This window comes from Staurois parvus, unplaced genomic scaffold, assembly GCF_062004578.1.
Source record: "Staurois parvus isolate SC_StPar_1 unplaced genomic scaffold, SC_StPar_1.0 ptg000365l, whole genome shotgun sequence".
Taxonomy (NCBI): Eukaryota; Metazoa; Chordata; class Amphibia; order Anura; family Ranidae; genus Staurois; species Staurois parvus.
This window is the reverse complement of record NW_028318161.1, coordinates 4,765,290-4,782,095: the sequence shown is the minus strand read 5'-3', so window position 1 is coordinate 4,782,095 and position 16,806 is coordinate 4,765,290. Positions and strand designations below refer to the sequence as shown.

The 16,806-nt window shown below is 38.0% G+C and overlaps 1 protein-coding gene across 1 annotated transcript in view; it reads left to right on the top strand.

Moving 5' to 3' along the window:
• Nucleotides 1-16,806, top strand: part of ABCB7 (ATP binding cassette subfamily B member 7) — a 210,601-nt gene that overhangs the window by 42,241 nt on the left and 151,554 nt on the right. The window contains exon 4 of the mRNA XM_089685209.1: nucleotides 10,643-10,762. Coding sequence (XP_089541335.1) covers nucleotides 10,643-10,762 — 120 coding nt within the window. The remainder of the gene's footprint in view (nucleotides 1-10,642; nucleotides 10,763-16,806) is intronic.

Here is a 16,806-nt window from a genome sequence, read left to right as displayed (position 1 = left end):
TAGTGCATATCAAAACACTTTAAATAGTATATTTAACAGACCCAAATGAAGAAAGTAAATTATGTTCATTGTTCAGGTCTATATATATTTTAACGGAACATGAAATTAAAAGATTAAGGACCAGGAAATTTGAGGATTCCTTCACTTTTAAACCATGCCTGCTTTTTGGTAACATCAGCTCTGTAATTTAATAATTTGGCTCTATTTTGTAGCTTGGTGTTTAGAAATCTACTTGGGATCTCCTCTTCTTCTGTGTTCAGTAATTATGTGGCAAGAGAAAAGTTAACAGGCTGCCATTCACAGACAAGGTCCAAAGAGACAGTAAGGAATGCGTCACTGCCATTTTAATGACCTTTAAATGACAGAGATTCTGAGACATGGGATCCCCAGTATATTGGTTTAGAACGGCAGACCACTTAAAAGGTGATATTAAATGCTATTCCTAGCCAAACCGGATGTTGCTTTAGTTTAACTGAGATTGACATTTGCTATATACAGTACATGCTGGGTTTGAGAAGTCAAAAATCGTAGTAAAATAAAGATGTGGCTTGTAATAATGTTACTTTTTCATAAGCTCATCTAATTCATTACACTGTACAGTGTATTTGCCTAATAACAATTCCCTAAAGTTTGACACTGGACTGGAGTGAATTCAGATCTGGGTAATGTGATTACTGTACTGAGGAAACTCCAGGACAAATGCTAAGAGAAATTTGATGTTATTAAGTGAACACATGTGCAAAGAAGCAAAATGAACTATTGATATTGCAGCACATACGATAGTTGTGAAACTGAACAAATAAGCTGTGACAAAAATGATATAATCTAAAATAGTAATCAACAAATTTACAGTAAGCATAGGAAGAACAGTTTATGTTGGTTGAATATACAGGGAATACATTCTACATCAATTAGGTTGTGTGCAAGGTAATATGGCTATGAGTAAAACAATTTCAAATCAAAGTTGGACTAAGATGCAATGGGAACCTCAGGGGGTCAGAGCACAGCACAAAGGAGCTCATCGAAGGTGAGGTACCTCAGAGGGAAATGAAGATAAATTCAGCATCCCTAATGGTGAGGAGACACCTGCTAGTGGTCAATTCAACACTTGTTGGCTAATTTTATTAACATCGTGTCCTGAACAGATGGAAGAAGACTAGGACAGGTTCCTTATATAAACTTTAGGGACCTATTTTTTTTTGACAATTGCGTTACTGGCAAACTTTTCACCCCAGTAAAATGGCACATGATTATCATTATTCTGAGCTGGTATGGAACAAGACAGGACATGAACAAGTGTCAGATGTTATATTGGCTGTTTTCGTGTTATCAGCATTAGGGGCACTTTGGAAGCTAGGCAACACTCTTGTAAATGGGCAAATTCTCACCCTAAAGCGGTTCAAAATGTAGAAGGTTTTTTATTTTAATGCACTCTCTGCTCCCACTCCACCCCCCCCCCTCCTCTTTCTTTATACTTACCTACTTATCTTGATCCAGCACTGTGTCGGAGAGCAGTGGCTCTGTCCACTCTCCTTATTGGATATAGAGACAGCAGCAGGAGCCATTGTCTCCTGAAGGGGGGGGGGGCATCTAGGAGCATCAGCGGGAGACTCCAGAAGAGGAGGATGGGGGCTGCTCTTTGCAAATTCATTGCACAGAGCAGGTAAGTATGACATGTTTTTATTATTAAACAAAAACATTTAGAATCCCTTTAACCATATGAAATGCTATTGTTGTAGGGTCTTCAAAAAAAAAAATGCTTTCTTTTTTTTTTCTGGGATTGCAGGTGCTTTTGGTAGGTGGGCATAAAAAAAACAAGGTTTATGCCAAAAGGACAGCGTTGGAGGTCATATCCTCTCAGACAGTCCAATAATTGTCAGAATGGAGCAACTGAGTAAGCTTTGCAAGGTGAAGCTAAAGAGAAACAAAATGCATAAAGCACCCTTTAGTGCTTTAGAGATATGCATTTCTTTTAAGGAACATTACATCTTTGATATTCCATTAATGCATCCATCACATTTAAGAACTGATATGCTGTAATATAATAAATGTTTGGTTTTGGTTTGTAATGTTTTAATGATTAAAGCATTACAAACCAAAACCAAACATTTATTATATTACAGCATATCAGTTCGTAAATGTGATGGTTGCATTAGTTTTCTCTTTAGGCTTTCTTTATTCTATTTTCATCTGGTGATCTAGCAAGTATGTCTGTTGATCTAGCAAGTATGTCTAAAGAGCAAGGTCCTTTCCTGATGTATCAGTTTACAAGGGTGAGACAAACCAGTGAACACTGACAGGGATGCTTACAATGATCACCTTTTATTTATTCATATAAAACCTTTATTCCAGAAGTAGAATTTAGGTTGTGGATTATGGACTTTAAAGGCACATACACAACGCTAAAAAAGAGGCGTGATTGCGAGCGTATGAAACAACATAACCAGCCAGCATAAAAAGGTAAACCTCTGCACCTCTAAAAGACAATAAATAATAATAAATATGCAGCGCTAGACACTAAAAATGCAAAAAGTGCACACTGATGATATTGCACAATAATAAAAGTAAACATATATCAAGTGAGCGCTCATAAGGCGCAAAGGTGACAAAGTGGTAATAACGTCTTATGATGACGTTTAAATATGAAAGTCCCTAGGGAGGAGCCCACCGAAGTCGCGTCACGCCGCACACGGCCACGAGGAAGGCCGGCGGCCATTTTTATTTTCTTCAATACAACCACATGTGAGTTGATTTATATTTACTTGGATTGTTCGCCTTTACAATAAATGTACTTCACTACTGGCACCTATCTATTCTCTGGCTGGGTTATTTATGAGCCCTGCAAGGTGGAATGTCCCTTTATGCTGAGATCTTGGAGCTTGATGGGTGTATGAGCGGAGCGTGACCGTAGTGTGAGCAGTATCATCCCAAGTGTCCACATTGAGCTTGATGACCCCGCAGCCCTAGACCAGACCCAGATGACCCTTTATGGATACATCTTTAATGCACATTTATTATGTGCTTCTGGTAAGTGCATAGTGTCACTGGTTTTCATCACCTGAAGTCACCAGCACGGAGCATTAATCACTTTAACATCTGGACCTATGATGTATTTGACCGAAAAAACTTTCCACCAGTTGTCACCATATTTCTGACTTTCATATCTAAACGTCATCATAAGACGTTATTACCATTTTGTCACTTTTGCGCTTTATTAGCTTTATTATTTGAGCTGGAATTTGGGTTCAGTTAGTGTATTGAAAGCTGATATAGTACATTTAACACTACTTTCACCCCCAGGCTGACAATGCTGTTCTCTGCTGTGACCCTTGTGTGCCTTCATCCAGATTGGGAGGTTTGTTACTGGGCAGATCACCAGGGAAAAAACCTAAAAAAAGAAAACTAATGCAGCCATCACATCTTATGATTGGTAAGCTGCAATGTATTAAATTTTTGGTTTTGGGTTTAATACTGCTTTAGCCACTTCCAGACCGGACACTTTTACCCCCTTCCTGACCAGGGCAATTTTCAGCTTCTAGCGCTATCACACTTTGAATGACAATTGCGCGGTCATGCAATACTGTACCCAAATGAATTTTTTACCATTTTTTTGAGACCGATAAAGCTTTATTTTGATGGTATTTATTCACCACTGGGATTTGTATTTTTTTTTGCTATGTAAATGAAATGTCCAAAAATTTTGAAAAAAAGTGTTTTTTTAATAAAATTTTGCAAATAAATAATATTTCATCATAAATCTTAACCAAAATTTATTCCATTATCTTTTTAGTAAAAAAAAAAAATCCAAATTAGTTTATAAGCAAAAATTATAATTTTTAAACATTTTTTTTACATTTTTATTTTATTTTTTTATATTATTATTTTTTATTTTTATATTTTTTTTACATACTGTCACCCTAGCAGTACAGTGTCACCATGGTGACACTGTACTACTTGTGGGGGGTGATGAAGATTTTTTTTTTTTTTTTTTACACTTATTGCTTTTACACCCATATAGGATGTAAAAGCAATCATTTCTCTTTCTCTCTGTGTGCATTCTTGCACTCATTGAGAAATACTGAGTGAGCTGTGATTGGTCACAGCTTGTCACATGGTACAAGGCTGTTGTGAATAGGCTTGTACCATGTGACCTCTGTGATCATTCACAGATTTCACACATAGTAAGCAATGATGTCAGAAGTGACATCTTGCTTACTACTTTGCATGTGATCACTGATTGGCCAATCAGTGATCACATGATCGGGACCTCGTACAGAGGTCCCGTCCGACGATCGGTGTTTCACTGTGTCCAGAGGACACAGCGGGCACTGGATCGCGGTGCTGAGCGCTCCCAGGGAGCGCGCACAAGCAGGGTGCGGGGAGGCCGTTTATAGACGGCCACCCGACCCTGCAGTGCCACCGTCCGGCAGTTTATATGCAACGGCCGGTCGGGAAGTGGTTAAAGACTAACTCCACCTTTAGCAACCTGTTACATACTGTACGTATTTGGGTGTAACATGTTGCTAAGCACCTCTCATGACAGTGTTTTGGTTTTCTTTTTTTGTTTGTTTTGCTTTTGGAAATAAGTTACCACTGAACTTACAGATTTCTTCCTTAATTGACACCAACCATCCACCTTTTGCATATGCCTCATGTCCCTGTACCCCACTAATAGGTCATTACATCGACTGATTACATCTGCTAATAACTATATGTAGGTTGCAGCCAATAAAGATGACCTTTAATGGGTATAGATAAAATTTCCATCTCCTGTGTCTGCATACAACATGATATAGATTACAAATATACGTTTGCAAGGTTGGCTGTGCAGTTTGCCCTACAGTATTTACGATTTGTGAACCTGTGCCATGCAGACAGAAATACCTATTTCACAATATTGTCTACATCCCCCCCACTCCTAATCACAATCTTGACTTATCTTGACTAGCCTGTAGCAATGTATAATTACATACACTCTCTCTTCATAGGGTTCTTTTATACCATCACAGCATCCCTTCCACTTCCAGCTCCTCATGTTTCTCATAGACCTGGTACCAACTGTGCTTGGATACAATAAAACTATTTATGCATATCCTTACTCTTTATACTGTGATGAGAAGATGGATTTGTAGCTAGAAAGCTGTCACTGTGCTCTTCTGCTTTTTCTTTCTCACCCAGGTACAGATGAGCATAAATGCCTTTTTTTTTTTTTTTTTTACATTTATTTATTTTTAATACACTTTTTCTGTTTTGTTCTGTTTTAAAGGTTAAGATGGTCTCCTTTTTTGTTTTTTGTTGCTTTTTTAATGATTTCCTCTGTGGAATGCATTTAATTATTAAGGCACTTATTTTTTAAATCTTAGAGCATATGGAGCTAATATTTTAAAGATGCATAGGCTTAAATCTGTTTAAAATAGCACATATTTTTTTTTTATTATTGGCACCGTTTTTTGTTATTTATGCAAGAGAAGGTCCCAATAGAAAGGATGCGTCTAACATGGATACAAGTGTATCGAATATACATATCGTATTGTGTGTGTATGTATATGTATATATATGTATATGTGTGTGTGTATATATATATATATATATATATCTATCTGTCTGACATACCCAAAAATACTTTGCAGCTGTAATTGCAGTGAAAGGTGGTTCTACAAAGTATTGACTCAGGGGGGCTGAATACAACTGCACGCCACACTTTTCAGATATTTATTTGTATAAAATGTTGAAAACCATTTCATTTTCCTTCCACTTCACAATTATGTGCCACTTTTTTGTGTTGGTCTATCACATAAAATCCCAATAAAATACATTTACGTTTTTTGGTTGTAACCTGACAAAATGTGGAAAATTTCAAGGGGTTTGTTGTATATGGTCCATCTAGTAACAGTGACTCCGTTTACAATCCTATTAATAGTATGCAACTGAAATGACCAAAATCAGACAGATATGTTCAGTTACATTGTCTTGTTCATTATTCATAGGCGAAATGTTATCTTTACCTATTAGTAAACACCTTTTATCAAAAAAAAGCAGGTGCTTTCCAATGCACAAAACTGGTAATTTGGTGATACTGGCAAATTTGTAATTGAGCTCAAACACAGTTTTTTGGTTTGTTTGATGCACAACTTGTAATGAGTGAGTGCTGCAAGTGGTAAACCCTTTTTTTCTCCCTTCAGCAGCAAGTCCATGTTGACCTCCATTTCTATCCAACAAGGTTAAATTCAATAATGCATTAAAAACCCAGTCCTCATAGAAACATTAAAGTGTTACTAAACCCAGGACTCTGCATTCACTATATCTGGTCTCCCACAGTACACACAACATAGAATTATTGTTTTAGTAAATATAAATTGCTAAATACCTTTTCTTATCAGCAGTTGCAGCAGTCTTGTGTCTTCTATCAGTGTCCAGCAGAGCACTGGTTAAAGCTTGTAGGAGGAGTTTTCATTCTCTCCTGATTGTCCTATTGAAGCTGCATAACCCCTTACCCTCTGTCTGGACAGCATTGATTGTCCCTGTGCTGATCACATGCACTCTACCAAGAAAAAAAATAGCAATACACACCAAATGGAGCATGTGCAGCTTGCCCCCAAGGCTCTGTTCCATCAGCAGATGGATTGGGGACTGTAGAAGAAAGGGAGGATCAGAGAAGACAGGATCAAACATCATTTTTACACAGTGCAGAGGATTAACCCCTTAGGTTCCACAGTGCGTAAAAGAAGCATGCTTTACTGCATATACAGACTGATTTTACTGTTGTGGGTTTATATAATTCTTTAAGCTTTCCCCTCCTTGCCATGCTTAATCTTGGGTTTCTCCTTTAAATTGGTTGTTACACTTTGAAGAGCTCGTTTGGGAACCTCTGCAATACACGTTTAACCTTTAAATATAGTCTTGTGCGCTATAGCTTAATGGACTCATAATGCATGATTACACAAGTTTAGAGCCAGCCCTGTTAAATGAAGTGGTGACATTTTACGCGCAGTTAAGCAAGCTAGAACAATTCTCAAGCTTTTAGCTGTGAATTCATTGCAGTGTGCACTGAAAAAAGTCCAGCTTATATTGTAGATTATATTCACAGAAGAGTGTTGCTTTTTGTATTGCCAATAATTGGTCTTGGCAAGCACACTAACCAAATGGGAGTCGAGGGACAGGAGATACAGTGGAAACGCTCAAGATGTAATCTATTCCCTCCTTTACTACATGACAGTTTTGTTCTAGGTGAATGGATATCACCTTTCATCCTTCATGGTCACAAATTATCTTGTACATGCCATAGTAAGTCAGCAACCTGATCATTAAGACCCGTTTGCACTGTTGTTTGAGCCCTTTGGTTCATTCAATGTTAGTAAACCCATGTTGTTTTATATAGAGTCTTACTCTTCCTTAGGTTTATCAACATTCACATTTCCAAAGCTGTTTACCTCAATGCTAAAGAATTGGAGCTCTCCAATTGGATAGCTATAATTTTGAATCAGAAGGTGTGTATGTCGGACTGTTGCAGAGAAACTGCTGCTTCCACACAGAGAGAAGCAGGCCTTCTCTACTGCATGCTGACATTAGACAGGTTTTCTACTCTAGATGTGGCTGCTTTACAAAGGGAATGAACTGAAAGACTTTGAATATCCTTTGTTTTGATGCACACTGAATGTTTTTGTCACATTTAAAAGGAAACTACTACTGGGCTTTAAGATACTTTGGTATGGACATATCCCTAAGGAAAAATAAAAAAACACTGTTTTAACAGAAGGCATCCATTGTAACTCATTTGTCTTTTTTGAAGACTTCAACATCCTATTTCTTCTGTATAGTACTGTATTGTAATTGTCCCCCTTTATATTGTAAAGTGCTATGTAAACAGTTGGCGCTATGTAAATCCTGTATAATAATAGTAATGACAGTAGTCATTGGGCAGGTAAATAAGTGTTTATTGTTTTTTATTTTTTTTTGTAACCAAAACATATCACACTAGTGGCTACTAGTGGATGGATCATTGGTTGAACAGAGCATTATCAAACTGGCTATGGGAGAGCGTGCATGAACCTCTTAATGTTATAAAAGAACACATTTTTATTAATATAGCTGTTCACAAGAGTATGGTGGCCAGTGTAACTATAAATTAACCTGTCCGTAACATGGGAGCTACCATTGCTGGCTTCTTTTTGATTGTGAAGATTCAAGAGCAGCTATCTTCATCTATTCCTCACTAACTGGTTGTAACAAGTATGTGCATATTGAGTGACAGTATACCTAATATGTACATACTTGTTCTGGGTCCTTGACTCTCCAAGTACTGAAGGAAGAAAATTTATTATGGAAGCAAAACATGTACCTTCCAAATGAAGTCCGCAATAGCAGGTCCCTGGGATTGCATCTTTTATACAGGAACCGTTGGCAGTGGTCTTGAGACACAGAGAGAAATGCAGATGTCAACATGTCCTTGGGTAGTCCTCATATGCCCAGGGTCCAGAGTGGCCATAGCCTTGTAATTAAATGGCAAACACAGGCACTCCTCAGTGGTAATAAACATGAGCCCTACCATTGAACTAATGCCAGCATGGACTATACATTTCAATTCAAACATCAGTAAAGCAACACTAAACTCTGCTTTAAAAAATTGATTCAACTATGTATTCTTAACTCAAAGTATCTTCTATTGCTTCTATTGGTAGAAATGTAGCTACCCTCTCTTGTTCACTCATGAGATGGGCTTGGATCTATGGACTATGGGATTTGTAGTTTGAATAGAGCAGTGCATATGACCACAACTTAAGAGCTGCTCTGCTTGTTCCAAACAAGTGGAATTTAGGAGGAAAAGTAGAGGTTCAGGAGCTCAAGGAGGATGTTACAGGGAGGCAGAAAAACGCATAAGGAAACGATTTAATGAAAAATAGATTACAGTGTCATTAAGTAGTGGGTATGTATTGATTATTGTTGTAGAATAAGGATATTGTTTAGTGCATTGCTGTTCAGTTTGGAAAAAAAAAATCACTTTTATGCAAGTGCGTGTTTTGTTGCAGTATTGTATGCCTCCCTGTGTTAACAGAACCAAAACTTTATTGGATATTGGCACTAAAATATATGCAAATTAAAAGCATTTTTTACTATACTTCACAACAGAGTGTTCAACCCGGGCATCACCATCAGTACATTTGAATGGTGGTCTAACAAAGCTTGTCTACGAATAACTGATCTCTGTGATCACAGGGGAATCCTGTTGAAACAAACTTTAATAGAGAAACAGCATGCCAGACTCGGAATACTACAGATATGCCCAGATAACACATTTCCTGAAAGCTTTGTTTTATACATCTGATATTGTATCTCTATGATTTATGGAACACCTATGTGTCAGATTTGAAAAGATCCATAATCTCAGAAATTTGTGCTATGTTAAGCTAGGCTATATGCAGAAATGGGAAACGGATCTCCAAGAATTTGAGCTTTACGAATAGCATTCCATAGCCCAGGAGGCTTCAAGGTCTCTAGTAAATACTTCCATTATTGAAATTAATTACAAAGTGATACTAAGGTGGTACGTGGTACCTGCCAGATTGGCCAAATATGTCCCAAGAGTGTCTCCTTTGTGTTTCAGAGGCTGTGGTCAGAAATTTACAGCATACCACATATGGTGGCAGTGTTCCAAAGTGAGGCCATTTGGATTACAGTTTATAATTTTATAGATACCCTCACTCAGGTTAACCTGACCAAGTCTCGAAATATGCCTTACTGGGATGCAAGGGGAAGGAAGCTTCAAAAAAAAATCAAAGACTGCTTAACACCATATTTGTTTCGGCAAAAGTTTACTATTGCCAAGAAGTGGAGGTTAGCTATTATACCTTTCAACCACTTCAAGAACAAACTTTCCTGCATAATGATAACCAAGCGATTGTCAGTAATCTTAACTGACAGAATGAATGTCTTTGAAAAGGTGTGGGACCCATGGGTTATATATCTAACGGGTGACCCTCGGACTGTGCCCGATTAAGAAACCCTAAGGTATTTCTTTTTTTCTTTTTTTTTTTTTTTCTTCTTTAGGTACTGTAGCCTTTTCTTCTCTAATATGGTTGTATTACAACAATCTCAGACATTATGTTTAGAATTGCACAATTTATGGTGTGACTTCCCCTTTTAGGGGAGATAGCCCGAATTGGGACAGTTGTATGGTGTACTTTGTGCCTACATGGTTAATTTGGTTTTCTTACTATATTGCAAGCACTGTTTTTCTAGAATCATCTACTCCATTGATGGGGTTATAGCCCTAAGGCGGTAGGTTACTTGACGTTAATAAGATTGCACTAGAGTTGAGTATTGGCTATGTGTTTGGGGCTCCCTCCACACTCGATACGAATATCAGCGTTGTGATTTATAGTGGAATGGGCCTTCTGATTCTTTATAAACAAAGAAAACTTGATTCATTATGTCATTATATTATCTGTATGTGTTTTTTGTGGTAAAAGAACCATTATGTTGTAGTGCTCCTTAAAACTTTTTTTTCTTCATCTATTGTGAAAAAATAATGCAATAAAAATATTGGAAACTAAATGCATTTTACTTTATACAAAATTATACCTAATTAGTACAATATCATTGCTGCAGAATCACTTTATTATTTTATTTTATCTTCTTCCAACAGCTGAAGGAAGTGAATTCAAAGAAAATCTTAAAAGCTATGTTTTCTCATGTATGGCCCAAAGACCGGCCTGATTTACGAGCAAGAGTTGCTATATCCCTTGGGCTTTTAGCTGGTGCAAAGGTAAGTGATCCTATGGCCTTTATCCAGAAAACCATTAATCATGTCCACCGGGAGGCTGAAATAAGTGCCTGCATGTGGGAGGAATGACCTCATAGGTCACTTTTTTATCCATATCAGTGGCACAACAGTTTGGAAATATTGGAAATCATAGGATTAATACTCTAGTGCTCTGCTTCCTCTTGTACAAAATGTAATCTAAACTGGAGACAGGGAGCCAGTGGCAGCAGCATGTTTAACCCATTGGTGGTCACTTTATTAGTCACATTTATTAGCTTATGTGGATATTTAAAAAAACTATGTTTTTATACAACCTATTTCTTTTACATAGCACTTGATTTTGTTCCTACTTCAGGCACAACAGCAGACTTTTGGAATTTGCAGGTCCCATAGGTTTCCGCGAAAGTGCAGTGTGACAGGTTATGGTTTATTTGAGACTGCCATTTAAAGGTGCTGGTATAATGTCACTATCCTGAAATATTGAGGTACTGAAAATTAACTGTGAGACTCTCTTCCTTTTCTGTTTAATTGATTAAGTTGCTGTTTTTGTAGAAGAGGGTGTAGTTTGTGTGTGTATATAAAGCCTAAATCTTTCTATATGATAGGACCTGCTCTGAAGGAAATACATTAGATCAGTAGTTATTTTCTACTTTAGTGCCCTGCTACCTAGTGAACATACTGTTAGCGAGTATTTGCCTTATTTGTATACTGTAGGCCACTGTTTTTACCTATTTGGTTAAGAATAACTGTGTGTTTTTTAGGAATTACACCTGAAATAATGAAAAGTAGTATATAAAAAGTGCAAGTCAAGGCCCTGGAGCAAATGTATAATTTAGCAGAGAAACCCCTGGTGCATATATTTCAAAATCTTTATTAAAAAATAGAATGTGATAGTCATATAAAATTGTGTTCTAAAATCAAGCCACAAGATCCTGGTCTACTTCCTGCTTCAAATGTAGTACCCAAGGAGGCTGCAGAGGCTCAGTTTGGTCAGTCACACAACAATAGGAGATGTGCTCTATAAGAAACATGCTATCAATCACCCTGTGTGGGTGGGTTATTTGGGGGATGCTTATGTCACTATAGGATTTCACCTCATTCACATTTTAAATCCTAATGGCATAGTTTCATTTAGTCTTTTAAAGGCACAGAATATTGCCTACTTTAAGATAGAAGGCACTTAACTCTTCCATTAACATAACTCTAATCATACATGGGTTAAACTGAATGATATCATGTACAGTGCCTTGAAAAAGTATTCATACCCCTTGACATTTTTGTCATGTTGCAACCAAAAAACTTAAATGCATTTTATTGGGATTTTATGTGATAGACCAACAGAAAGTGGTACATAATTGTGAAGTGTAAGGAAAATGATAAATGGTTTTCAAAATTTTTTACAAATATCTGAAAAGTGTGGCGTGCATTTGTATTCAGCCTCCCTGAGTCAATACATTGTAGGACCACTTTTCGCTGCCATTAGAGCTGCAAGTCTATTTGGGGATGTCTACTAGCTTTGCACATCTAGAGTGAAATTTGTTTACATTTTTTTTGTCCATTCTTTCTTGCAAAATAGCTCAAGCTCTGTCAGATTTGATGGAGAGCGTCTGTGAACAGCAATTTTCAAGTCTTGACAGAGATTCTCAATTGGATTTAGGTCTGAACTTAGACTGGACCATTCTAACACATGAATATGCTTTGATCTAAACCATTCAATTTTAGCACTGGCTGTATGTTTGGGATCATTGTCCTGCTGGAAGGTGAACCTCCGCCCCAGTCTCAAGTCTTTTGCAGACTCTTACAGGTTTTCTTCTAAGATTGTCCTATATTTGGCTCCATCCATCTTTCCATCAATTCTGACCAGCTTCCCTGTCCCTGCTAAAGAAAAGCATCCCCACAACATGATGTTGCCACCATCATGTTTCACAGTGGGGATGGTGTGTTCATGGTGATGTGCATGTTCCTTGGCCTTCATGATGCTGTTTGTTCACTAATGTTCTCTAATAAACCTCTGAGGGCTTCACAAAACAGCTGCATTTATACTGAGATTAAATTAAACTCAGGTGGATTCTATTTACTAATTAGGTTACTTCAGAAGGCAATTGGTTCCACTAGATTTTAGTTACAGGTATCAAAGTAAAGGGGGCTGAACACAAATGTACGACACACTTTGCAGATATTTATTTGTAAAAAATTTTGAAAACCATTTATCATTTTCCTTTCACTTCACAAATATGTTCCACTTTGTGTTGGTTTATCACATAAAATCCCAATAAAATACATTTACATTTTTGGTAGTAACATGACAAACTGTGGAAAATTTCAATGGGTATGAATACTTTTTCAAGGCACTGTATTAATAGTAAAAATGGTAATAGTGAACAATTGCAATGATTATATTGTAGAAGGTTAAAATGTATGTCTCACCAGGAAAACTTTATATTCAGTGGCATTATGCCAAGTAAACTACAATGGCAAGTTACCAAAATCACCTCTCCACCTCCCCTAATGTCCACTCACCCAGTTCTACCTGTGTTAACTTCTCCCACGAGAGATATATCATCATTACATCACCAAATGTAGCCTATTGAGATCTAGCATCAACTATTGTGACAACAGGAAAAGCAGAATTGCTGCTATTTTATTTTGGTGTGCAGTCCTAAAGGCATGTCAGTCTGTTGCAATTAGTGCTATCCATCATTCTTAAAATATGGAATGACCATATTTAAGTCAGTCGGCATATTCTGTTTTTATTATATTTAACATTTACTTGGGTAACCTTTGTTATATTTATAATGGAGCTAATGCATTTCAAGTACCAATGAACTAAAGCAGCTAGAGTGACAACTGGAGCTTCCTTAGTGCTGAAACTCTGTTTCAGAACTGTGGGGTTTTTAACGGTTGAAAAGTAGTTGGAGATGGGGGAACATGTTGGACACACTTGTTAAAAAGATATTAACCACTTGCCGAATGCAGATAGCCGTATGACGGCTTCACTGCGGCTGACCAGTTCTGGGAGGGCGTCATATGACATCTTTCCAGAATGCGCCCTCCTGCGTGCCCCTGTGGGCATGCACTCGGCGATTTCTGTGATTGCTGTGTCCTACGGACACAGCTGATCATGTGATGTGGTGAAAGGCCAATCACAGCAGCCTTTTACCACGTGATCAGCCATGTCTAATGACACAGGAGATCACTGGTAAATGCAGTTTCCGGTTATTGGCTGTACTTTCCTCACGCTGACAGCGTGAGGAAAGTACTGCCAATAACCGGCAATTGTCCGAGGACGGATCGGCACCGATCATCAGTGCCCTGATGATCAGTACCCAGCAGTGCCACCCACCTGTGCCCATCAGTGCCTAGTAGTGCCACCCACCAGTGCCCAGCAGCGCCTAGTAGTGCCACCCACCAGTGCCCAGCAGTGTCACACTTCAGTGCTGCCCAGCAGTGCCACCCATCAGTGCTGCCTATCAGTGCCCATCATTGCATATCAATGCAGCAGCATCAGTGCCACCTATCAGTGCAGCCTCATCAACGCACATCAGTGAAGGAGAAAAATTACCTGGTTTGCAAAATTGTTTCTATTAAACAAAGAAAAACCTTTTTTTTTTTTTTTTTCCCCCCCAAAATTTTTGCTCTTTTTTTTGTTTATAGCACAAAAAATAAAACACTGAGCAGTGAGTAAATACCACCAAAAGAAAGCTCTATTTGTGTAAAAAAAAAAAAAAATGATAAAAATTGAATATGAGTCCAGTGTTTCATGACCGCGCAATTGCAATTCAAAGTGCGACAGCACTGAAAGCTGAAAATTTTCCTGGGCACAAAGGGGGTATATGTGCCCGCTAGGCAAGTGGTTAAAGGCTATTTTTATTTTTTTATTACATGATATTGCACAGAACAGTCCCTCCCTGCCTCTTCCCCTGCTGCAAGTTTTAACACCACTTGAAACAGATTTGGACATAACTTTGGCAGCCCATAAGCCATTTAGGATGCTTTATTTAAAAGGTTCAACTTGACAAAGTTTATACCCACCTACCCTTCAGTAAGAGGCGTAGCTGATCACATATCAACTCTTGACAGAAATGTTGATATTCTCCTGCTTTTCAGCAGAGACATCGCAAGAGTATACAAAGATCTGCAACATGACACACCATATGCCTAGGCTAGGTCATCATAGGCAATCTGTCTGGATAATGTTAGGAGGTCTTCCACAGTTTCTTTTTTCAAGACGTGTCCTGCTAAATGGTCACAGTCACATTACCTTTTTTCAACATTGCCCACATCACTTAGATGTCAAAGATTATGCAGTAAAGGCTTGCAAAAGTTCTTCACACAAGGTGATAACAAGGCCCTTTTCCGGGAGGATAATGTCCGCACCACAGTGTTCGATGTAACAAGTAAAGACAATGAGTTGGCAGGCTCAATGGAAGGCAAGGAATTCCTAACACCTATGAGTAGGGTGTTTTAACAGAACAATTCCAAAAGCAAATTTTGCTCCTTTTACAACACACCCTGAACAGAAAACCTGAGATGGAAAAACACTTTGTTGACTTCATGCAGAAGGTGTTTGTGACAGATCATTTTTATCATAAAGGCTCCTGTTTTTACTTTAAGCTAAAGAATAAAGCTGCCATCTTTAAAGTGAAAATATAATAATTCACGCTACATACAATATAAAAGAATAAGGCACTAACACACATCAACACAAAAATCAAATTAGAAAAAAAAATGCAAATTAAAAGTTCATAAGTATATATTATAAATCCACCACCATAAGTTTCTTCTGTGACAGTGAATAATTCTCCGATTGTGCCACTATGATGTGACGTCACACCGGAACAGGAAGTGAGGATACCTGTGGGGCCTTGACTAGTTTTGGATGTCTTCAGTAAGCCACAGTCAGCGAAAGTAGTTGAGGCCCCATGGGTGTTGTCACTTTCTGTTCTGGTGTGATGTCACGTCTGGCCCAAACTTACGGTTGTTGGGACGCACGATTGCAAGTGAGTGGTATACGTTGACATTTTTTACACCTGGTACAATATAATACTACACTATAGTACTTCTCTGATTTGATGTCTTCGGGGAGAGATCATTGAAGACATATGGAGACATTCAAGGTCTACTGATGTATGTTGTGATCTGGGGAATTAATCCCATAGCGTTTGTTGACCTTTAGTGATATAGAGGTCACTGGATTGATGGTGAGTGTTCACATTTCACTGGGATCATGATCTATGGTGACACGATTGTAGGGCCATTCACTGTCGCACAGAAGAAATAAACAGATGGTGAAATTCTAATATATATTTATGGACTTTTCATTTGCATTTTTATTTATAATTTGATGTTTGTGTTGATTTGTGTTAGCACTTTGCTCGCTCTTTTATATTGCGAGAGATCAAGCTCAGCCTGCATCACCTCTCGAAAGGAAAGGAATGTTGGTACCTCCCATGCTGCAGCGTGTACCATCACCACAAACTAGATTAGAATGGGGTGGTTTTTGATTCATGTGCTGATAATTAAGGTTTTTTCCCTCAACAATGTCCTTACCAGACCTAATCCGAACAACAACCTTATAGGAGTTCTGCTCCGCTTCAGACATGAATCAGTTGCTGTTATGGATGACATTCAGCAAATGTTCCTCAGTTTCATCATTCAAGACAACAGAATCTTCCTCAGGTTATGATGGTATCACAATGATGAACCTCTAACAATTATTCTACATTTCAACTTGTCAATCCTGAGTCTGATAAGGAAATTATAGCTAATGCTACACCAACACCTCTGTGTATTAAAAGACCAGGCTGAATTCTCACTGTTTTGAATACTTTTCAAAGCAGTCTTCTGTTTTACAAGCTATTGTATGACTTATCAAGTTGCCCATCAATTGCAACCAATACTGAGGACCATAAAGTGTCATGGATGGCATATATGTAAAGAGCCTCTTGTCACAATCATGCACACAGAGATGGGCGTGGTCCTTCATTTTGCTCCTAAACCTCTGCATGTTGGTATTTTTCTCAAACTCCAAATCAGGCTCCCTCCTC